At 40.3% G+C, this 24,999-nt stretch overlaps 2 protein-coding genes across 2 annotated transcripts in view; one reads left to right on the top strand and one right to left on the bottom strand.

Moving 5' to 3' along the window:
• RNF144B (ring finger protein 144B) overlaps positions 1-1,579 on the bottom strand; it is a 116,885-nt gene extending 115,306 nt beyond the window's left edge. The window contains 1 exon segment of the mRNA XM_078393498.1: positions 541-1,579. The gene's annotated coding sequence lies outside the window, so the exon portion shown is untranslated.
• Positions 122-24,972, top strand: DEK (DEK proto-oncogene). The gene is made up of 11 exons (XM_020798580.3): positions 122-365; positions 1,600-1,731; positions 6,239-6,340; positions 7,226-7,335; positions 9,064-9,158; positions 10,113-10,233; positions 13,471-13,653; positions 16,037-16,172; positions 19,111-19,259; positions 22,958-23,026; positions 23,370-24,972. Exons 2-11 carry the CDS (start codon positions 1,611-1,613, stop codon positions 23,379-23,381), a joined length of 1,098 nt encoding a protein of 365 aa, XP_020654239.2. The 5' UTR covers positions 122-365; positions 1,600-1,610; the 3' UTR covers positions 23,382-24,972.
• The last annotated feature ends 27 nt before the right edge of the window (positions 24,973-24,999 follow it).

Here is a 24,999-nt window from a genome sequence, read left to right as displayed (position 1 = left end):
CAGCCCGCAAGCGGACGTCAACAGTTAAAATCGTGCGCATGCTCCATACTCCGTCCGAACTTTCCTTCAAGCGCAACACTCTCCTTCTCCTTCCTGCCCATCACTTTAGAAACCCCGCCTTCCACGGGCACGTCCTGGGCCTCGATTGGCTGACAATTTCCCGCTTCCTTCTTCCCTTTTGATAACCCGCCATTTTGAAACGTTGTTGATTTTTTTGAAGGGAGTGTGAGCAACGCGAAATTCACGCTCAGTCCCGCCCCTCCTCTTCTACTCGCCGCTGTTCTTATTTCCGTTTCGTTTTAATTGCCGCCGTCGCCGCCGTTACCACTTTAGCAACGCCTCGAGGTATCCCGTCTTTCGACGAGGTGGGTGTTCCGTTACTCCCGTGATAACGGCCGAACGGGAAGCTTTAACGGGCTCGGCCTGGAGTTGCTCCGGTCCAGATGTCCGAGAGCAGTCCTTGGGCCGCGCGCAGAGCCTTTTCGCCGCTTAGGGTTTTAAAAGCCGGCTGCTTGACGGCTCAGCCTGCCTATACTGTACCTCCTTTTGCCTCCCTTCCCGGAGTAGAAGTCGGGGGGCGCGAGGCCCGATGTTTTCCTCTGCGCGAGCTCCTTTTCCCGCCGAAATTCTGTTGTTTGTCACTTCCCTTTCCTGGCTGTACCTCCTTGCTTACTTAGCTACCTCAAGGGGGAAACACTGAACAGCTATAGCGGAGCTGTGTGCTTTTCTCTTTGCCTGCCTCTTCTGTCAGGGTCCCGAATGCTCCGGAGCGCTGTAGCCCTTAGGAATGAAATGGTCCGCAACAGAAGTTACTTGAAGGCAGGGGTGTTTTGCATTTGTTGGAGACAAGCTTATATATACTCTAGATTTGTTGTAGTTACGTGCCGTCAAGTCGAAACCGACTTATAGCGACCCTAATTGGGCTTTCAAGGCGAGTGAGATATTTAAGGAGTGGTTTTACCAGTTCCATTTCCCCAGTGAGTCTCCATGGCCGAATGGGAATTCGAACCCTCTTCTCCAGAGTCCTAGGCTGTCACTCTGTCCAGTACACCACACTGGGAACCTTTTTATATAGATTTAGAGAGCGCTAAAAATAATGCATTCTAAGGAGTTCTGTGTTCAGAGTGATAACCCCCTTGGTTGTCCAACAGCCCTCTAATGATAAGGAACTTGCTGTGCCCTAAACTTGAGTGAGCTGCCTGAAATTATCCCCCTGAAGGGATGGTTTTATATAATAATGTGCTGTCAAGTCAATTCTGAGTTGGCCATCCTCTTCAGGGTTTTCTGGGTAAACAATACTCAGAAGTGCCTTACCATTCCCTTCTTCTGAGGGCATCCTGGAACTGTGCAGCTTGCCCAAGGCTACACAGGCTGGCTTTGCTGGCAGGAGACACCGTGGAGAATTGAACTCCTAACCATACCTAATTCACTGAGCTATGTACAGATAAATGTTTTTACGTAACAGGTCATATAGACCAAGATAGTGGGTGCTTAAGCTTGCTGTTAAGAACTTCCTATACTACAAGAAAGATTGAAGAGCAGATTTTCAAAATTTACTTTTATGTCAAAGGCATATTGACATCTTGTGTTTCCATGTAGAAAAACCAGCCATGACTTCTATTTCTGAAAAAAATGATTCATTGTCTGCTGAGCAATCAGAAGAGAAAGAACCAGAGCCTGGAAATAAAGTTGAAGATAGTGAGGAAGAAGAAGAGGAGGAAGAGGAAAAAGGTGAGTATATAGCCATGTAAGTGTTACCGGCCCAAGATGAAACCTTATTTTAACAAGCAATATTATGCTTCATTTTATGCTTCATTCTTATTTATAGTTAATACTTGATGTATATTTTCTATGATAGATTTTTCTGTAATGAGTCTTAAGCATTCTATGGGTTATGTAGTCTGTGATCAAAATACCTTGTAACCTTTGTAACAGAACTCTAACAAACTTGTGTAACTTTAAGACCAGGCCCTTATTGAATTATAATGTAACACAAGCAGAGTACTTTGAATAACACTATTTCCTGCATTTAATGTAGCTGTAACAATATTGTATCTATGCTCTGTATCTATACCACAACAACTGTATCTTATCCCAAATGTACTTTATATTTGTACTTCTCTATACAGTGGTGCCTCGCATAACGTTTTTAATTGGTTCCAAAAAAAACCTTATGCGAAAAAAACTTTATGCGAAACACCATTTCCCATAGGAATGCATTGGAAACCGGTTAATCCGTTCCAATAGGCACGGATTGGCGTCCTTAAGCAAAAAAACCCATAGGAAACATTGTTAAACGATACAATGTTTCCTCCATTGGAATGTATTGAAGCCGACTCAATATATTTCAATGGCTTTGCAAAGTCAATTTTTGCAAATTTAAGTGTGTCATAAAAGGGTCAAAAGGTTTTAAATGCTTGGATTAGCTTCTGCACCCTCTAAAATGGATGCAAAAGTTAATTTGGCTTTGATCTGACTTTTCGTTAATTTATGGTGAATTTTTCCCCCCAACTTTTGACAGCTGTCAAAATCTGACAGCTCCATTGTTTCCTATGGGGGAGGAAAAAATTCACAAAAAATTAACGAAAAGTCAGATCAACGCCAAATTAAGTATGCACACATTTTAGAAGGTGCACTAACGATTCCAAGCATTTAAAACCGTTTTTCAACATGTTAAGACACTTTTGTAATTGAAAAAATGAACATCGTTAAGTGAAGCAGGGGACCTAAAACCAAAAACGTTAAGCGAAGCATGGTCCCAAAATCGCTATGTGAAAATCGCCCATAGGGAAAAACGTTATACGAAGCACAATCTGACTCTGAAAAAATAAACGTTAAGCGAAAAAAACGTTAAACGAAGCAAACGTTATGCGAGGCACCACTGTATTTTGTATTTCTGCAACGCCTAGAATGTATGCCCTCCCAAATGGTCACATTTGTTTTACAAACTCCATTCTGTTTTAACTCTGCCTCAACCCAGAGCTGGGAACAACAAAGATCATTCACACTTAGCTGATAGCACTGCTGATAAGCATTTATGGCCCATCCAAATAAACAAAGAAACCTCCATCCTACACCAGGAACTGATATTGTGGTAAAGTATGGCCAGATGGCTACACTTGGAATAACAAAAGGGCCTTCTATATCCTGCCCAAAGTGGCATTGGAATGTCAGGGGAGGAAGGCAGTGATGATGGATACCCCTGTTCCCAGAGACTTTCAGGCAGCATCTTGGGCACAGGTCAAAGAAACATCAGGACATAAAACTGGTATTTTCTTCTGACTTCTGATTGGCTAAGTTAGCATCTCAAATCCAATGAGGAGCAGGATCCAAGGTTGGGGTACAGATGACCAATAGGTCAACTGCAGAAACGCCTGAAGTCCAATCACAGCCGAGATCCAAAAGTTGGGCTACAGATGACCAATAGCAATGTAGTTCTTTTATGGCTCTTTGTCTGTAACTTATAAAACATAGGTTCACTCTTTATTCTGGGTCTCCCTCTGCTTTTAAGATGGGAGGCCCAGCTGAACTTTTGTACTTTAATAAAATTGGCTTGTTCAGCTGTCTTGTGTCTTAGCCTGTGATCCTTGCCAGAGAACTCGAACCCAGTACTGGTCTAATCTCAATTCAGATTTGGCCGGTAACACATGGTGCGTTGGCCGGGAATCGAACCCGGGCCTCCCGCGTGGCAGGCGAGAATTCTACCAATATGGGCAAACAAAACTGTGTGTAGCGGAGCATTTTCAAGCATTTTTCCACTGCAACATTCATCCAAGCAGAAATCCTGGAACTAAATTCATTGAAGAACAAACAGCTGTGTTTTGCGATGTGGGGGGGATTTTCCATTGTTGCATGGTACTGTTTGGATATTTGCCACTCAAAGCTTTTATTTAATTTATTCAGTTCAGATAATTTACATACTGAGATGCTGGGGTTCAGACAATATCTGAAATATTGAGGGAATTGAAAAACAGTCTGTAAGGTTGGTATATACAGTTATGTAGAAGGACAGCACTTGTACTTGAGCATGTATTGAAATATAAATTTTTGAGTGAAAAGGTTTTGGGAGAGGAAGTGTTGTTATCCAGGTTCTCACTGGACCATGCAACTATCATTTTCTATCAGCCTGACCTACCATAGAGTTGTTATGAGGATAAAATGAACAGAAGGGGATCAGTATATACTGCTTTGACCTTGTTAGAAAAATAGAATACCTGGCAGATAATTATTAAAGCATTTTTCCCCATGGTGCTTGCAGTGACTAAAAATGCTGCTAAGTGTATAGCAAGTTCCTCATAGTTTTATCATCAAACACTTCTGACACTAGTGCTAACTTTACATTTTAGTGGTCAAATGCTGTTGCTTTGTGTAATAAATTGCACTAGATTAGGCCAGTTATATCAACAAGGATTTAGTGAGTCGGCTACTTCGTATGTTCCATTGATTTAAATAGGCCTACTCTAATTGCAATTTACTGTGTAAATTAAGTCAGTTGGTGTAGGCCTATTTGAATCAATGGAATTTACAGAAGAAGTTACTCAAACTCCATTGATTGTGTTGACTCTAGTGCAACTTACTATGTTAAGGAACAGGAGTTTGACCAATATATTTCAGATCAGATTTACATCTGTGTGAGCAGTGTGGTTCCCCAGTGGCCAAGCACTGCACTCTAAACATAATCCAAGTTGTCTTTAATTAAGCATAGAAGAAATAAACTTTAAATGGAGATAAATGAGCTAAGTCTTCCTTCTGAGATTGGACATTAAAAAGGTACAGGCTGCTATGAAGTGAATATACATTGTAGCTTATATTAAAGCAGTCTGCATTTATCTTGTGTTTTGACTCAATAGTGTGATTCCCAGTTTGTCATGAAAAAGCTGTGCTGTGAGTTTCATTTTTAGAAAACAAAAATTTGAAATATTCCTTTTAATCAATATTATATTCAATATTTAAAGGTAGGCTACTCATATTTCCTTTTCATGTAACTTCTTTTTGGGAGAGCTTTAGCAATGAATTCAATATATTTAATGTGAACTCCTTTTTTTGTGGGAATCCACAGACACCTTCTGTTAGTTGGATTGAGAATGAAGTTACATCGGTCACATATACAGTATATGTAAACTTTTCTCTTCCAGAGCTGAGCATGAATGCTTGCTCATTGTTGCAACACTCTTTACAAGTTTGGCAAAAATTGCATTGTTTTTTAGATTACAAGAGAAAGGGTTATTATATATTTCTTCTAGCAAGTAGACCAGATATTACCTTTGCTAAGGGGAATTTCAAAAGCATTGCACCTTCAGTCATACTTTCACTTTGACAAATAGCAATTGTTCCTGAGTGAACATTCCAATAGCAAACATATGCAAATGTGCAAGGGATTGTTGATGCATGCTGAATGTGTTGTTACCTCTTATCCAAAGGCACTGCTGCCCATTATTATCTCCCTGTACTCATTGTCCTACTGTGCTCCATGAGAAAGTTGTGCACAGAAATGGACTGCTTTCTTTATTTCATGTGTCTACAGAATGAAGGGAAGAATCAGGGGAATTAAGCACTGTACAGACTATTCGACCAATACAGAAAGTTATGAGGGGTGGTGGTGGTTTGTGTTTTTTTAAGTTGTTGTTGTTGTTGTTGTTGTTGTTGTTGTTGTGTTTTGTATTTGTCATTGGATTGGCATACTGATCAAATATTAATTTACAGAGATTTCATGAAACTATGATGTTGGTTTAATTAATTAACCTGCTGTGCTCCTGGCACAAATCTAATTATTATGGTATTGTGTTTTAAATAGTCCTTGTTGCTTCTGTTTTGTTTTTGTTTTTTAATTTTGCAGTGTCTATAGCTTTTTCAATGTAGGCTGACAGACCCTAGTGTTTCAGGAAAGAGAGAGAAGAAACGGTTTAGTGTCAGTGACAATAACAATTACCTTATTTATTTCAGGTTGTTAATCATTAAAATGTTCCTTATCTTCTAAGAAATACAATGCTTTAAAAATACTCTGCCATTATTTGGCAGTACCTCAGCAACTGATGAGTTGCCCCAATTTCGTTTTTACACCAGTCAAATATGCACTTACATTTTGTTTAGTTTATCTATTTTTCAGGAACTGCTAAAATGCTTTTTTGAAGGTGTTGCCTTTACTTTAGACCTTACAATGTTTTTGTTCAGTTTGTATAGCAGTTAAACAGTCGTCTAAATTTTTATGAAAGAAATATGCATAATTAACTTGTTTCAGAAAAGAGCCTCATTGTTGAAGGAAAGAGAGAGAAGAAGAAAGTAGAAAGACTGACTATGCAGGTGTCTTCATTACAGAAGGAGCCTTTCACAATTACACCAGGCAAGTCATTTTAAATATATTGCAAATTATCATTATTTGATTGATATATTTATCATATGCTTGATTAGAACTTCTTTGTGCCTAACAATGTAATAGATAAACAACTATGTAGATCTAAAATTTTATTGTCATTCTGTGAATATGTTTCTGCTGTAGTGATATAAGAAACGCTTAGCATTCTATCCACTAAAACTCAACTTCAGTGGAAGAGTGGTTCACATAATTATTTCTGTCCTGCTTTACATAAAATCTCTCTCCTCCCTTAATGCTAGGTATATGCCTAACATGTCTTTCTTACCTGATGTTTCTCCCTCTTTACACACAGGCTATGATGTCTGTTCATGAATCCTTCTTCCTGTTGTACCTGATGTAGCACTAGTTTGGTTCATGGGATTCATGCTTGGCCACCTGTATGACAGGAAAAGTTGTTTCCAGGACAAGTAAAAAGGATCTTTATGTTGTCTCTTGGAAGCAGTGTTCCCTCTAATTTTCCTGAGTGCTTTGTGGCAACTCTGCCCCATGTGTGCAGACTTATGGCCACAACCAGAAGTGAATGGGTGGAAACAGAGTTGGCTGTGCACCCCTGATGCAGTGGTCCCCAACTTTTTCCCAACAGCGGACCAGGGGGGTGGGGTGCATGTGCGGGGTACCCCCTGTGGGGGTGGGGGTGGAGAACTCAGCATGGATGCGCAGGGACGCTCATGCGGATGGGCAGGAGAATGGAAAGGTTAAAGGTATTTGTTTGCTGTTCCAACAGGTAAATTTCTCTGATTTAATAGGTATAATAAGCAGACATTCTTCCATTGACTCATGTATAGAATATAGTAACTGTTTGAATATTATTGTTGTGAATAGACATTTAATGTAATGCATTTTCTCTTTTAGGAAAGGGACAAAAACTTTGTGAAATTGAAAGGATACAGTATTTCTTAAGCAAGAAGAAAACAGATGAACTTCGAAATCTGCACAAGCTTCTTTATAACAGACCAGGCACAGTAAGAAATCTAAAAACACTGTTTTAATGCAAATTGGTAAAGAAGCACAATGTATAAAATGGCTTGCTTTCAGAAAGCCCTAGGTTGAAAACCTTCCACCCAATCCCTTCCATTTCTGGACCAATTTATTAGGTACTCACTGATGTGCAAGATTCCTATCTGAGAAAAGCAAACATTTCTCAATCTTATGAAACTGACTGTATGGTTCTTTGGATCCTTGCCAGTTGTCTTTAGACTGGTGTTGCTAGGGGCATCACTATATTCATCTTCTGTTTAAAATACGATGCTATCAAATTCATTTTGTTAGTGAGGCTTGTAGTGTTTAAATTCCTAGTACTGGCAGTTCCAACCGTACTCCTGCCTTTGCTTGTGTGGTTAAACCCACTTTTTAAAAAAAGTATAAAATTTCATTATCTTGCTTGAGATTTTTTGCCAAAACAAGTGGGCATTCAATTAAATGTTGCAACATGAAGTGCTCCTTGTTAGGCATCCTACCAGCCTTATCCTTTTCCATGGCCCGTCCTCCCCTCCTAGGGTGTGTGGTGAAGATGCTCGCTTTTCTCTCCCTGGTATATGTTGCTGCCAAGCAACAACCACCCTCAAAATCCTGCATTACATATGAGGTTGCCATTTAATATGTTAATAGGGTTTCCTACTCTTGAATTATCCCATTACCAAACGGCTAGTGTTCCCTTTCCACTGCCGCTTAAATACTGCTACAGCATATATCTGAATTTACAGTGCCCTTTAAAAAAAGAATACAAACACTTTTGGTGAAACACACATGGCCTGTGTTTATTTGGGTTAAAAATCATATACTGTGTTTGAAAACCAAAAATGTTTAAGACACGTATGCATACATACACAAAGAATAAGAAGGTTCGATATTAACAAATTGTCAGGTTCTTATACATCTGAAATATGTACCCTACTTCTTTCAGTCTTTATAATTTATATAGGCTGAAATCCTGTTGCATAGTGTAGTAAGTTGCACTAGAGTAGGCCTATTGAACCGGGGGATTTGGTGAGTCAACTCCTCTGTAAGTTCCATCAATTAAATGAGCCAACTTGCTTGAGCGAGGAATATGTGGCAGAGTTGGCTAGTCAAATCCTCACTGTTTCAGTGTGCCTGTTTTAGTGCAAATTATTATGCTCTCTAGGCATGGGATTCTCAAATTTCTTGAACTTCAACCCTCAGAATTCATCAGGAATTCCCCGAGCTAGAATTCTGGGGGCTTGAATCAAGAAATCAAAGACTGGAGAGGTGTTCTCAAATACTTACAGCTAGTTAATTAAGATTCCAGAAGCCATTTTTTCCTGCAGAGAAGGCAGAAGAAATATGTGGGTGGGGCTAAGCTTTGCAAGAAATTAAGCATATGGTAATCTGCTCATTAGGTCCTACATAGGGTGTCTCTCAAAAAATTAGTGTTTCCTTGGTTATTTGGTAGCACTTCCATAAAAATGTTAGTGGTTATTGTAGCAGAAAACAGCTACAATAATAAACAGCTTTGTGGAGAGTTGGTATCTATTATCTCCCATTTTCTCCCCTGAATGCCTACCTGGGTGCTACACTAGCTAAGCCTAGTTTAGTGGTACTTGAACTCCTAGACTTCAGCAGCAGGGATTTTTCACAAAACCTCATTTGTGTTTTTAAAAAAATAAATGTAAAATTAGAGATTCTGCACATGCCATATCTAAAATGCACATTATATTCATGTTCTGTTTTAGGTTTCTTCACTAAAGAAGAATGTGGGTCAGTTCAGTGGTTTCCCATTTGAAAAAGGAAGTGACCAATATAAGAAAAAGGAAGAAATGTTGAAAAAGTAATCACTTAAAACTTCTTAGCATGGCCAGGCAACATACTTAATATTAATGTATACAACTAAAACTTAAGCATAGCAGCTAATATGCAAATAATCTTTTCCAAACCATATCTATAGCATTATTTAAGGATATATTAATATTATCTACAAACTTTTTTGTGATCAAAATGAATGAATTTATTGAAACCATGTTTTAGACATTCAGACTTGTGACACAATCCAATGCTGTCTTTTTCACCTTGCTATACAGCTGAAAATGTTGAGTTAGTTTGGATTATGAAATATAAATATTAAATATTAATATTTATTGTTCTGTCATATGTATTCTGCAGTTTCATTTAACTTATTGAGGCATATAAACATTAGGAAAGCACTATTGAATGGCACTGTTGAATATAAATAATTCCTTTTTTTAAAAAAAGTTAAGTATAATTATTATTGCTTGTAGTTAGATATAGGTAGGTGTCTGTGCTCTCTAGAAGAGCGCACTTGTGTAACCTTGGACAAGCTGCACAGAACCAGAGCACTCTCAGAAGAATTGAATGGTAAACCATATCCGAGTACTCTGTACCTAGAAGATCCTGGAAATGTTTCCATAGGTTTGAAGTCATATTGGTGGTATAAATTATTATAGGTAGATGTTATCTCACATAATTCTTGCGAATGTGTTCAGAGTTATTTTGGGGAAGGGGGAAAGAAACAGGTATATAAATTTTATAGAGGGAAAAAATCAGTTACATATTTTTAAGATAATAGACAGACTTTAGATGTTTAAAGGTATCATTTAGGTCTGTACATTTTACAGGACTGCATATTAATTTATGTAGGAGCTTAATTCCAGGTACTTAGAAAATTCTACATGTAGATAATCTTATGTGCCAAGGTTGCATGAAACATTTCTAAATTAGGGAAGGCATTTAAAAATTATGTTTAATAAAGTGTGTTTTTCTACAGATATAGAAATGCAATGCTGAAAAGTATATGTGAGGTTCTTGATTTGGAAAGATCAGGTGTAAATAGTGAACTGGTGGCCAGAATTTTAAACTTCTTAATGCATCCAAAACCTTCAGGCAAGGTGAGATATATTACAATTAAAAAATCACAGAGTTTGCCATGATAAAAAATCCAATGAACACATTGTTTAATTTATGTTCTTCACATGGAAGACACAGTTATGCATACATGAAATATTGAGACTCTCACTTTCCTATAATAATTCTGAACAGCGCATCACATTTTGGTCACCATTGGGGATTGTTAAATCACCCTTATTTTTAAAGCATTATCTGTACCTAAAAATTATTTTGTCTTTAGATCATAAAGTTCTGTTTACCTCTTAACTTCGGAATGTTTGATCTGATATTATTACATGCCACTGGCTAGTATCTTCTATAATCCTCCAATAGTCAGAAATCCTGCCAGTGTTCTTATGCAGGATAATAGATTATCAGGAGATGGAGTTGCCCATCCATGATGGCAACAGCACTGAGCTGTTCTGGCATGTGTAAAATTCGCTTGGATCTTCCAGTTCTGTTCCCCAGCCAGTCAATGGCTATGTCAGTTCGTGGGGGTTGGGGACGCTTTGATTAAGAGAACAGAAAAACATTTGCTAAGGAGGTAACAGAAACGTCCTTGCAAGAGGTTCAAAAAAGTGAAGCCAGTTCCCCAACCAGCACTTGGAAGGGACATAATCCCCATATTGGATCCTAGCCATTGTGTGTTCTCATCTTCACTCCCCCTAATTGTCCCTAAATACATATAGATAATAAATGTTTACTAAGAATTATTGTAGTGAAGAACAAGGATGTATCTATGATAAATCATATACCCTATTTTTCCATGTATAAAACTACCCTTTTTTCCTAAAAACAGGAAAAATTGAGGGTCGTTTTTCACATGGAGGAAAAATTGAGGGTCGTTTTATACATGGAAGGAGGCGGAGGCAAAGGAGCAGCTGCACTCAGCCGCCTCTCACGGCTGCCCAATGACTGCTGCTGCTGCCACCAGATCATCTCTAGTGCCACTTGTGGGCTCCCTTCGGGCAGGGAACAAGGTGGCAACATGAGCTGGACGTGAGCCCCGGCAGTTGCACTGGAGGTGATGGGGCAGCGGAAGCAGCAGGAGGCGGAGGAGCAGCCGCAATCGGCCACCTCTCGTGGCTGCCCATTGACTGCTGCCTCTGCCGTCTGGTTGCCTCCTCCAGCACCACTGCCACGGCTCACCTCCAGCTCACGTCACTGCCTTGTCCCCTGCCCAGAGGGAGCCCGCGAGTGGTGCTGGAGGAGGCAATCAGGCAGCAGAGGCAGCAGCAGCAGGAGACAGCGGAGGAGGAGCAGTCAAGGGGTGCCTCGCAGCTGCCCATTGACTGCTGCTCCGGCAAGGGTCAAAATTAGGGGGTCATCTTATACATTGGGGGTCATATACATGGAAAAAATACGGTAACCACGACACATTGCTGCTAATTAACAAGGTGCCAGTTGGATTACTAGGTGTGCCCATTGAGCACTTGCCTCATAATTACGAACCAAAACCCTACTGATTTAATTATCACAAACACGACAATATTGACATTGTCAACCTACATAAAGTCTACTTCTGATAGCTGAACTCATCTTCAGTTCTGTTGCATCAGTGCCTTCAAATGTACAAGTTTTTAAAGTGTCTGTATATTTTTAAAAGGTTACTTAATACCTTGCTATCATTTTTCAAACTTGTTATACAAGATAACACTTTGAAGGTGGTGAAGTCTAGATAGCTACGAATTCCAGTTTATAGTGTCTGTGACTCACACAGTGCACAGATTCATCTCTGAGTCTTCCAGAGATTAGTAGCTTTTGTTGGGAACTCTGCCTCTCTTCCCCCCCCCCCCCGGACACACACACACACTTCAACTACATATGTCTCCAAAGAAAGCAGCTGACTTGTATCCTGCAGGCTGACTCACCTTTCACTGCATTCCACAGAGACAAAGTTATACTTCGGGCCAAATTACCATCCTTGCATAAAATAGTTTCAGAGTTCCCATAAATGAAGAGATTGTTCTTTGTATTTGTTAAATCCAAGCACTTCTTTGGCACTTTTGCTCAATTTCATGAATGTTTGTTGTGCCTTAGCTTTGCACCTCTGCAAAATGAAACAGTTCTGTAAGTATTCTAACTATTTTTGTGGCTCATAGGATATGGAATGGTTCACCAGTACAGTGGTGCCTCGCATAGCGAGGTTAATCCATTCCGGATTAACCTTCGCTATAGCGAAACATCGCTGAACAGGACAGGGAAAGCCATTGGAACGCATTAAACATCGTTTAATGCGTTCCAAAAGGCTCCTTTACTCACCGTTCAGCGAAGTTTCCTATGGCCAGCAGCCGTTTTCGCACCCTCGGTAAGCGAGGGGAGGGTGCGAAAACACTGCGCGTGGCCATTTTGGGGCTTCCGGTGGCCATTGTGTCCGCCGAACAGCTGATCGTTGGGGCTTCGTTTTGCGAAGATCGGTAAGCGAAACGCTTACCGATCTTCGCAAAGCGAGTTTCGCCCTATCTAAAAGTCGTTGAGCGATCGCATTAGCGATCCCAAAAAAGGGATCGCTATGCGATTTCGTCGTTGTACGGTGCGCTCGTTAAGCGAGGCACCACTGTATTCATATAGCCCTTTGCTAAGGGAGTAACATTTATAATTAATTACTGTATCATACCAAATAGCTTGATTCCTTATCACATGAGACATTTGTAGCTACTTCATTAGGACATTCGCCTCCTTTCCTTCCTTCACCAGATTATTCCTATTCCAAATATCTGCTGCACTGCCATGTTGTTCTGTCTGCTTAATTTACTGAGCCACTACAGACTAGAAGTCCAGCCTAGAGCAGAACCTTTGGTCATGCTGTATTCCCTTCAATATTAGTCAGAACTCCCCTGGTAAGAGAGCAAACTAGTTGTCTGTGTGTGAGTGGGGGCGGGGGGCAGGTTGCTTACCTATAACTGGCTTTACAGGTGATCATGTGTGAACTGAGAAAATTCACCCTTCTCCCTCTTTATCTGCTGATGGTAGACTGGAACTGAGAGAAAGCAATCAGATCATGCCTAGATGTCCACTTTAAAGAGGTGTAGACATGGTTTTTGCCAAAACCTACTTAGCTCTAGAAGATCGGAATGAGGCTGTGCACAGACCTATGTGTTTCACTTCACAGATGACTGCTCGGAGAACTATGGTTAAAATTAAGTAACATGCCCTTCCACTCAGTGTTTGTAAATTGAGATATATAGATCATAACACTACTATTATATGTCAACTGCATTTTTCTCTCTACTTAACAGCCATTGCCAAAATCCAAGAAAACACCCAGTAAAGGTGGTAAAAAAGAACGCAGTAGTTCTGGAACAGCAAGGAAAGCCAAACGCACCAAATGTCCAGAGATCCTGTCAGACGAATCTAGTAGTGAAGATGAAAAGAAAGAAAAAGATGAATCATCTGAAGAAGAGAAAGAGAGTGAAGAAGAGGTAAATGCTTTTACAAACTACTAGGGATAAGATTTTTGTATTTCAGGGACTCCCACTTCCAGAATTCACCTGAAATCCCCCAGGCAAAATTCTGATAGTGAGAAAACATAAATAACAGAAAAGGTTTCCCCACTGGCACTCTGCTCCATTCCTTTGTTTTTTAGATTTGGAGGAGGAGGAGGGAGCCCTGCTGTTTTCTAGCAGTATGGCAAGGTTGCCCGGGAAGCACTGCAATGCTTCATGAGAAGCATAGTCTTTGCTATTTTTAGGTTCTGTACGGCAAGGGTCCCCAACCCCCAGTCCGCAGCCCAGTACCAGGCTGTGGCTTTGGCAGGACCGAGCCATGGAGACAGATTGCCCCCCCACAGGGATGCACACATGCATGCCCACGCACAGACGCGCACACACCCCACCCATGGACACATACATGGCCCCCATGCATGCATGAATGCACACAGACACATGCATGCACAGATGCTGCTCCCCCCCACGCATGCTAAACTGGTCTGCAACGCCAAAAAGGTTGAGGACCACTGCAGGGAGCCTTACACAGAACTACCTTACCTATGCAGGATTGCAGCAATTCCCAGGAGCTGACTGAAACTTCTGTGCAGCACTGCGGCTGCTGCTGATAATGATGATTCAGTTAATGGCTGATTAAGTGCAAATTTACATTTACAGTGGTGCCTCGACTTACAACCATAATCCGTTCCAGAAGATAGACGTAATTCAAAATGGTTGTAAGTCGAAGCACCGTTTCCCATAGGAATGCATTGAAATGCAATTAATCTGTTCCAGCCAAAGGGGAAAAAAATCACCAAAAAAAATTCACTGCAAGACTCATTGAAAACTCGATTAATCCCTTCTGGCCATATTGGGGGGGGAAGACAATCAAGAAATGCACATAAAACAAACGGAGCAGGTCAGAAATGCACAGAGAACAAAAGGATCGGGTCGGAAATGCACAGAGAACAAAGGAAAAAGCAAGGGAAGCATGCAAGACCATTGGAAATGGGGAGGGGGAAACCCAAAAAGCAACCAAATCCCCCAAGATCCATTGGAAATGGGGGAAAGCCAAAAAACAAACCCCCAAGTCCCATTGGAAATGGGAAAAAAACTCCAAAAAGCAAACAAACCCCCCCAAACCCATCAGAGATTGGGGGAACTAAAAAACAAACAAACCCCCCAAGACACAGCACTGCACAGAAACAACCCCCCCAGCCCAAAACTACGCTGCAAAAAACACCCAGAACAGTTTTTGAAAAGCAGAAAACGACCTTACCTTACCAGGCATCCTTCTCCAATCACACACACTAACTGCTGGGGTGAAAGAGCTACAAAGAAGCAGCCTCGTCGCCACCTACAGCTAGAAATTTGAATTTCCCGCCTTTTTCCCCTACCTTTTTCTGGTTGCAAGTGGAAGCTCTGGTCGCAAGTAGAAGCAAAATTTTGCGGCTGGAACTGGTCATAACTCGAAATGGTTGTAAGTAGGGACCTTTGTAAGTCGAGGCACCACTACTGTATTGTGAGTTTTATTTCTCCCAAACATTTGATACTATTCTCAAACTTTTAGGCATAGCTCTTTTTGTTATAATACACGCCATTTTTTGTGTGTTGCCATAAAAGTAGAGAGGCTTGTTCTCTAACAAAATGGTATTGTTAGTAGTAGAGACAGGTACAGTGGTGCCTCGACTTGCGTCCTGACATACAACCATTTTGAGTTGTGACCAGCTCCGGCCGTAGCTTTGAGTTGTGATCAAAAGAGGCAGGAAGAAAAGGCAGGGAAGTCAAATTAGAGGGCTAACCGTTGGTCGGAAAGAGCTTCTTTGTATATCTTTCGCCCCAAGGGTTAGAGAGTGTGCATCGGAGGAGGCTTTAGACTGCCTGGAGCTGCTTTCTGCTCATGAGTAAGTACATTTACTTTGTTTTGCAGCATGGGTTTTGGGGGGTTATGCTTCTGTGCCGTGTGGAGGGGATGTTTTTGTGTTTTCCGATGGGGCTGACTGTGGGGTGCGAGGGGGTGTTTTGCTTTGTTTTTCAGACCCTCACGTTGCAATGGGGCTGGCTGTGTTTTTGTGTGTGTTTGTGTGTGTGTGTGGAGGGGGGTTCTGCTGGAACGGATTAATCCCATTCCAATGCATTCCTATGGGAAATGGTGCTTCGATTTATGACCATTTCAAGTTATTCCCATCTTCTGGAACGGATTATGGTCGTAAATCAAGGCACCATTGTAATGCCTTTATGGCTTTTGAATGCAGCCCATGTGTATTTTTGCTGCAATAAAATAACTTTCTGATTTTAACAAATGCATTATATGTTTGATTAGTAGCAACAGAAATGGTAAACATAATCGGCTTCAGAGGTTTTTTAATCCCTTTTACAGCGACCTAAAAAGTCATCAAAAAAAGAAAAACCCAAACAAAAGACAGCTTCAAAAAGTAAAAAGGGCACGAAGAATGCTTATGTCAAGAAAGCAGATAGCAGCACAACAAAGAAAAGCCAGAACAATTCCAAAAAAGGTAAAATTCATTAATTAATCCAGTTTTTTTCAGTTTATATACTGCCCCATAGTACAATGCACTTTTTCGGCAGCATACAGCAAAACATTCAGCAAGAATGAGAACAATATACAGTGGTGCCTTGCTTAACGGGTGCCCCGTTTAATGACAAATCCGCATAGTGATGAAGATTTTGCGATCGCATTGCGATGTTTTAAATAGGAAAAATCGCTTTGCGATTATCGGTACCCTGTTTCGCTTACTGATCATCGCATAGCGATGATTTTCCAACAGCTGATCGGTGGTTCCAAAATGGCCACCGGGTAAAAAAAATGGCCGCCCGCTGTGTTTTCGCCCGGATTCCTCACTTACCGGGCAGTGAAAATGGCCGCCGTATGGAGGATTTTCACTTAAAGGTGAGTTTTAAGCCCATAGGAACGCATTGAAGGGGTTTCATTGCATTCCTATGGGCTTTTTAAAACCGCATAGCAACGAAATCGCTTTGCAGCGATTTTTGCTGCACGGATTATCGTCGCTATGTGGGGCACCACTGTACAAATATAAATGGACAAACAATAGAATCACTGACCAGATAACCCATTCTTTAAATAAACAATTTAAGACAACATTGGACATCAAAAGTACGATAACTGATAAAAGGCAGTTTTAAACAGTTCTGGTTTTACTACCTTAAAACTCTGAGGGAAAGGACCTGGCAAACCTCTGCTAGGTGTTTATTCCAGAGGTGTGGGGCCACAAGTGAGAAAGCCTGATTTCTGGTGTTTGTTCTTTTGGCCTCACTTGGTGTTATTGTCTTTAACATCCTGGAGTGCAGAGATGTGTGGGACAGGTAGCTGTTTTATAGGGGAGGCATTCTGACAGGTGTTGAAGTCCTAAACTGCTTAGGGCTTTATAGATGATGACCAACACCTTGAATTGAATGTGGAAACTGTCAGGGAGCTGATGGAGATGTGCCAAGACTGGTGACACATGGTTATATCTGTTGATATCTGAGATCAGTCTGGCAGCTGCGTATTGGACCTGTTGAATTTTTCATACTAACTTCAAGGACAGCCCCATGTAGAGATTATTACAGTAGTCTCTACTATCTCTTAGAAAACTGGAAGTCCTGCTGCAGACTTAAGATTTCCTTTAATACTTCTATTGGAGTAGGGTTGCTAGGTTTTCTAAATTTTAAGACTGTTATATAGCCTTTCTGCATTCTGTGGTTTACCACTACGTTGGAGCCTCACCTGAGCTTTTCTGGAAATGGCCTAATTGAGTTACCTAAAAGGAAATGTACAGTGGGGTCTCGACTTACGAACTTAATCCATATTGGAAGGTGGTTCTTAGGTCGAAAAGTTCGTAGGTCGAATCTGCATTTCCCATAGGAATACATTGAAAACCATTTAATCTGTATCTGCTCTTTTCCGTCCATAGAAACTAATGGGAAGCTGCTATTCCGCCTTCTGCCACTAGAGGGGGATTTTTTCCTTTTTTTTTCACTTAGGTTCAGGAAACAAGGAGGAAGGCAGGGAACAGTTTGCAAAGCATTTTAGAAATCTTTTTTTTCAACGAAGCCAATTTTAAATCATGTTTTAAAGCATGTTGTGCTGATTTTTTCAGCACAAAGACACACAGGCAGGTTTTTAGGTGCTGAGCAAGCCTCTTCAGAGCCAGCCCATTAGCTGATAGGCGGGGAGAGGAGGGTGCAGGAGGGGGGGAAAGCACAAAATGGCTGGCAGGCTCCCTTCTGGGTGTTGGCTTTTAGCTGTTTCCTGCTCTTTTTCCTGCTGTTTGGGGGCTACCAAGGCCTGGTAAGTGACTTTCTTTTATTTATTTTTAAGTTTCTGACACTTTTTGCCCCTCCAGAAGCCTCTAAGGGGAGGGGGGCAGTTTTTTTCCTGTACGTAACTCGAGGGAAGTTCGTATGTCAAGTCCTTATTTCCCCCTATAGGGCGGGTTCGTAAGTTGAATTGTTCGCAAGTAGGGTTGTTCGTAAGTCGAGACCCCACTGTATTAAATTTAAAAAAATTCACAGCCCCATTATTGTTAAAGCTTTTAGGCTTGGACTGTGCTGATTTCATTCTTTTCACTTTCAAGAATTTAATATAGTTCATCATTAAGGCAGGAGGCCCTGTTCTCCAGAAAAGCTAGCTGTAGGCCAGATGAGCGACCCTGCGAATCAAATATCAGATTGGTCATGAAAATTCAGTAGCAATGGATGGAAAACGTAAAGCAAGTCTGCTTGTGTTTTTTGATGGTAAACTGCTGCAGGCCTTCCCCCCCCCCGCAAGTTTTTTTTTTTTAGACTCGGTACCAAAAGTTAGGTGTGCTTTAAGGGGCCATATGATTCTCACCCATGTGATAGTGCTACCAGTGTGTAGACAGCACTTTACAGGGGAACATATACAAAACAGATCCATGGCCCAAGGAATTTAGTCTGGATTCTGACAGATGTAGGCAGGGGGCAACACTGGGACAACAGGAGAATTACATATAAATATAGCTACATGTACTTTTTAAATTTTCAGGAGTATGTTAAGATGGAGAATATGTAATAAAAATGGATTTTGAGGATATGTTTGAAGGGGAGACAAGAGGTCCTCATGTAGATGTATTGGAGTATGTCTCAGAAATACAGGACAGAAGGGAAAATGAACAGTCATTTCTAGGGAGAAGGAAATCTTAGGCTAAGGATTGAGTTGGAAGATCAGAAATTGTGGGCTGGAATGGGAGCAAAGGGAGGGGAAACCACAAACTTCATAAGTTTCTCTTGAAATTTGGAAACAGATATACTATGTGATACAAGAAGCTGCTGTTAAAAAAATTCAGGGTCAAAAGCGCTCTTGAGAGCAACTAGTTTTGTACATTTTTGGATCTAGGCCAAAACACTGACTTGTGGGGAAGATTAATTGTCATTGCTTCTGTTTTAATGACAAAATATTCTTACATTTAGAAAGTGAATCTGAAGATAGTTCAGATGATGAGCCGTTAATTAAAAAGTTGAAAAAGCCACCTACAGATGAAGACTTGAAAGAAACAGTGAAGAAGCTACTGGCTAATGCAAATTTAGAGGAAGTTACTATGAAGCAGATTTGTAAAAAGGTGGGTTTTGGACATTCGTTTGGTAACATGGTTATATTGTGTTTTGTATTTGGAGACCTCAGAGTACAGATGTATAATTTCGCGATGAGTAAATGGTGACCCAGGCCTCCTTGTTGAGGCATCTCTCCTTCTCTGCTTCATATATATTTGGAATGTTCTACATAGAGCAGTTCAAGTGCTGCACGATCTTAATCTTTTCAGTGGCAGGTAAAGATCTCTTTTATGTGCCTGAGCATGTTAGACCTTGTAAGATGTTTTCAGTACTGTTGGATGTTTTCGCCTCTTAATGTGTTTGTGTGTGTGTGTTTAAATATCATTTTAAAATTGTCAATTAGACCCAGCTTTTAAGCAGAAGAGCAAAAAAGTAATCTGGAAAGATTATGGGAAACTGTGTACTGTGGTAAAACATGAAGCTGAATCCAACAGTGGTGGTCCTGGATAGTTTTTGTCCATAGCATGGTGGACAATTGTCAGCGGACTGAGGACTGTGTTTACCCACAACTGGACTTTGAAGAGCTGTGCATGTTCCCATGCCCTGTCCATACCACAAATAATTTTCTTTTAAAAGCCTTTTTTATGGTTGTTGTGGGTTTTTCGGGCTCTTTGGCCATGTTCTGAAGGTTGTTCTTCCTAACGTTTCGCCAGTCTCTGTGGCCGGCATCTTCAGAGAACAGCACTCTGTGCTCTGGTGTAGTTGGCTTGGGAGTGCAGTATTTATGGCTGTGAGATAGGCTTTTGTCCTATTCAGGAGATGGGTGATTAGTGTGTCTGTTGTGGGTGTATTGTTGTGATAAGGAGAAGATATTATCTGTCACTGCGATTGATGGGTGTCATTAGCTGGTCTTTTGTGTGTAGTGATCCCCGGTCCTTGTGGCTGGCTAGAGGTCGTTGACCTTTTGCACGCTGTATTTTTCAGAGCTGTAAGCCAAGTTTTGTTGAGTTTCAAACTTTCCTCTTTTTTGTTGAAGTTCTGCTGGTGCTTGTGGATTTCAATGGCTTCCCTGTGCAGTCTGATGTAATGATTGCTGGCGTTGTCCAGTATTTCAGTATTTTGAAATAGAATTTCATGTCCAGCTTGTTTTAGGGCATGTTCAGCTACTGCAAATTTTTTTGGTTGTTTTAGTCTGCAGTGTCTCTCATGTTCTTTGATTCTGGTGTGGATGCTTCGTTTTGCGGTTCCAATGTATACCTGGCCACAACTCCGGTATACTCCTGCAGCGGTGAGCGGGTCCCTTCTGTCCTTTGCTGACCGTAACATTTGTTGTATTTTTATGGTGGGCTTGAATACTGTTTGTAGGTTGTGTTTTTTCCAAAAGTTTCCCCATGCGGTCCGTGACCCCTTTGATGTATGGCAGGAATACTTTAGTTGTGAGTGGCTGTTTTTCTTTTTCAGTTTGGTGTTGTTTTCTTGGTTTGATGGCTCTTGTGGTTTCATTTTTGGAGTAGCCATTTGCTTGTAGGGCCCAATTCAAATGGTTGAGTTCAGTGCTGAGAAACTGAGCTTACCAGTTCCGATTTGCATCCACACCAGAATGATGTGTCCTCTGAAGATGCCAGCCACAGAGACTGGTGAAACGTTAGGAAGAACAAACTTCAGAACACGGCCAAAGAGCCCGAAAAACCCACAACAACCATTAGATCGCGGCTTTGAAAGCCTTCGCAAATACCTTTTTTTTCCTTGATAAAAGCTCCCACATGCCCTCTAGTGTCCAAAAACCTTGTTTAAAAATTAGGAGGACAATCTAGATTGCCTTAAGAGATATTTGACTGTTATCGTTCAGATCTCTGATTTGCAGCTAAGTTACTGCTGGCTCACGTCCTTGGTATTGCACATTTTTAATACCCCTATACAGAGCATGTGCTCTGCCTGCATGCCACATCGGGCATCATCATCTTTGCTTCTGCAGGGCTTCCCAGAGTTTTCTGCCTATGCTTCTCTTTTTATTTTGTTTTATGGGTTTTACGTATAATCTGTGAACTGCCTAGGGTAATGTTTGCACTAATTGGGCAGTATATCAATCAAATTCATACATACATGCATACATGTTTCATTTGTGTAGGAAAAGATGTCCCCTGTAATACATTATTGAGGTTATCATTTCTTTGTCCAAGAAAGAAAGATGCATTTTCATCTTTTCAGTTAATGAGGTTTTTCTCCATTCTGGTATTCTCATCTTCATGCATGGATGTGGTAAATAGGGCAGGGAAGGAGAAGTAGCTGAACCTTAAGCTCATTGCTAAGGTTACCGTATTTTTCCATTTATAAGATGACCCAATGTATAAGACAACCCTCCTTTTCTAACTCCAAATTAGAAAATTTGATCCCTGCTTTTCCCTTCCTTTTGCTAAGCCACGGGGCTTAGCAAGAGGAAGGGAAAAGCAGGGATCAAAGGGCTCCCTTTGACCACTGCTTTTCCTTGCCTTTTGTTGAAGCCATGGGGCTTAGCAAAAAGAAAGGGAGCCTTCCTTTCCTTTTTTGCTAAGCCCCGTGGCTTCGCAAAAGGCAAGGAAAAGCGGCTGTCAAAGTAACCGCTGCTTTTCCTTGCCTTTTGTGAAGCCACTCGGCTTAGCAAAAAGGAAGGGAAGGCTCCCTTCGGGTAAAGCATTGATGGAAGGGCTGCGATTGTGCAGCCCTTTCATGGCTGCTTTACCTGAAGGGAGCCTTCCCTTCCTTTTTTGGTAAGCCCTGTGGCTTTGCAAAAGGCAGGGAAAAGCGGCTGCCTTATGTGTATAAAACGACCCTCTAGTTTTTGTCTAATTATTTAAGAGAAAAGTGTGGTTTTATACACGGAAAAATATGGTACCTTGTGTTAAGAAAAAGGAATTGATACATAAAACAGTAGGACCACAATATCTTGGGGGGGGGGGCGATTAGAAGTCACTTCCTGCAACATATACCAAAAAACAAGGAAGTACAGTGGTGTCTCACTTAGCGATGTTAATCCCTTCCGGAAAAAACATCGCTAAGTGATTTCATCGCTAAGCGATTTTTAAAAGCCCATAGGAACATATTAAAACGCGTTTAATACGTTCCTATGGGCTAAAAACTTACATTAAAGCGAATGTCCTCCATAGCGGCGGCCATTTTGGGTGCCTCTACAGCGAGGCAAAACAGCGGCGGCCATTTTTGTGGCAGCCATTTTGGAAACAGCAATCAGCTGTTTAAAAAACTTCGCCTTACTATTATCGCTTCCCCACAATCATCGCAAAGCGAATTTTAACCATAGGGGCCATCACAGAGCGATTGCTCTTGCGATGGACTTTTGGCGATTTCATTGCTCAACGGAGCGATCGCTAAGCGAGCCACCACTGTATCAAAGGCCACAAATTGTCTGGTCTCTGACTCGCTCTATTGGTCAATTCTGGTAAATACACCCTGGTTTAAAAAAATTAAATAAAAATTAGTATTTTCAGGCAGCGGAGAAGTGAATCAGTGGATACTTATTCTGTGGATAACAGGGTCCTACTGTATCACCAGTATAATTAGCTCTGCGCTGACTATAACGTTTGTGGCACAAATAGTAGGTTTTAATCTTTCAGTCAGATGCTACAAGCAAAATCCCCTAGTAGTCACACGCAAATTTCGATCCTCCTGGTCTTTTATGCTCCTTCTGAAATGTAGGAGACCCTGGTGTATCTAATTTTACCTTCAGTGTTTATGAACAACCTGACTAATCCTTGTGTTAATTTGATTACAGGTATATGAAAGCTATCCCAATTATGATTTGTCTGACAGGAAAGACTTCATCAAAGAGACAGTGAAAGAGGTAAATATTTCTTCATGTGATGATCCAGATACTAGAGCTACTCTTTGAATTTGGAAATCTTGGGTCGTTGGAAGATTTCAAATACTAAATAGAGCTTCTGAATTTTCGCATTAGTGTGCCTAATTTTAATTTTGTAGTTGTTTGTTTAGTTGTACTTTAATCTTAGTTAATTTTGGTCTATGTGTTAACAATATTTTATTGGAAGTAAATTCCATTATTTCCCTAGAACTTCTTTCCAGGAAAACTATCAGAATTACAACCCCTGGAAAGTGTTTGTGGGAAGGAGGGATGACAAAGGAGGTAAAATATTTAAAACTACAGAAACTCTTTTCTTTTTTTTTAGCTCATTTCCTGATCTAATGGGGCAAAAATGAAGGCTGCAGACATGATCCCGTCGATTTAAATATTTTACAAACACCAGCAAAAACATTTTTGTTTTTATTTTTGGTTTTCCCATTTGATATCACCTAGAATTTAGTCAGGGATGATTGCACTGGCTTAATGTTCTGAGTGTTAATGGAGATTATTTTTTGAAATAGAGTTTAATGCAGTTCTTAGGTTTTGCATGGCAGTAAATGTTCCCTGCTTTTACTTTGTACATCATGCAATTTCTTTGTGCAAACAGCTCTACTATAGTTGTTGTAGATTTTAGTGCATTGTAGTGCAGATAATTTTTAAAAATCAATTGAAATAAAAGTTATGTCTGTACAAACATATGCTGACACCGACAAATACTGCAGTATTGGGCATTACATTTATTTTGAATGCCTACCCATTTCCCCCAGCTAGCAACATGTATTGACTACAAATGCTCTAAATTATGCTAAACTAGCTTGCATAAATATACATCAGAGCATTGTCAAAGCATGGTAACTCGCAGAACTTATTTTTCTACATTTTAAAACTTTCTGTTTGTATATAAGCTTTCCTTAAAATTAACTTGTTTAAAAAAGAAAAATCTGTGTTTTTAGAGAATTTATGACCAGTGTTCATGAAATGTGACTAATTAGGAATCAAGTACCATACAAAGGAGATGGCATTGCTTGTCTAGTAAGAACATTCTTAACTGCACATATTGTTTAGTGTTCCTCCAAGTACAGGCCTTTGATCTAAGAAGTTTTATTTGATATCCCCATTAAAGCTAATACATAGGAAAAATAAATATATCTAAAACCAGTCATCCTGATGAGGAACAAATATTTCTGAATGACCGTGTTCAGTATGTGTTCCTGTTGGTCTTGAGTGATACACGCTCAGGATCCCTGGAAAATAAAGCTCCCTTGTGTAGGAGTATATATTCAGAAAAGAGCCTTATCACCTTCGTGGTATGAGCTGGACAGTTTGTTATTCCTGTGGCTCTGTCTCAAATAAATGTACTCAAAAATGGGAAGATGGATGCCTAAACGTATTGGCCTAAATGCAGTATATTGTCATTCACTGGGTCTTAGAAATGATCCACTAAAACCAATTGGGCTTAGTTCGATTGTCTCACTAATTTCAGTGGGTCTGCTTTAAGTACAATTAATATTTAATTTTGCCCAGTTATGCATGAAGTTTTAATGAACTCCAGAATTAAGTACCTGCCTACAAAACTGTTTTGTGAGTAAAGGTATAATCATGAATTAATGCTCTCAATAAATGCCAAATAATTATGTGTCATAATGTAAAGTGTTACCAATTTCTTCATGACTGTATTGATTAAAACTACAGGTTTTAAATATACGTAATAGTAATGTGGTTGAAAAATCAAAGATTATAGATCTATATTCTGAAAATACTCAGCCACTTAGGCTGATGGGTCTTTCCCATTTTTACATTTTCTTTGCATGCAATCCTTTATATTAAGGCTGAGTGTAACTGAGTTTTGTATTCAATAAATGTCTTTAAGAAAAATGTATATTTTGATATTTCGATACATGTACAGTAAAACTTGCTAAAGAACCAAAGGTGCCTTTTGTGTGTCATCTAGAAAA

Source organism: Pogona vitticeps, chromosome 4 (genome assembly GCF_051106095.1).
Source record: "Pogona vitticeps strain Pit_001003342236 chromosome 4, PviZW2.1, whole genome shotgun sequence".
NCBI lineage: Eukaryota > Metazoa > Chordata > Lepidosauria > Squamata > Agamidae > Pogona > Pogona vitticeps.
Note: the sequence above shows the minus strand (reverse complement) of the source record. Positions and strands in the feature narration are given on the sequence as shown.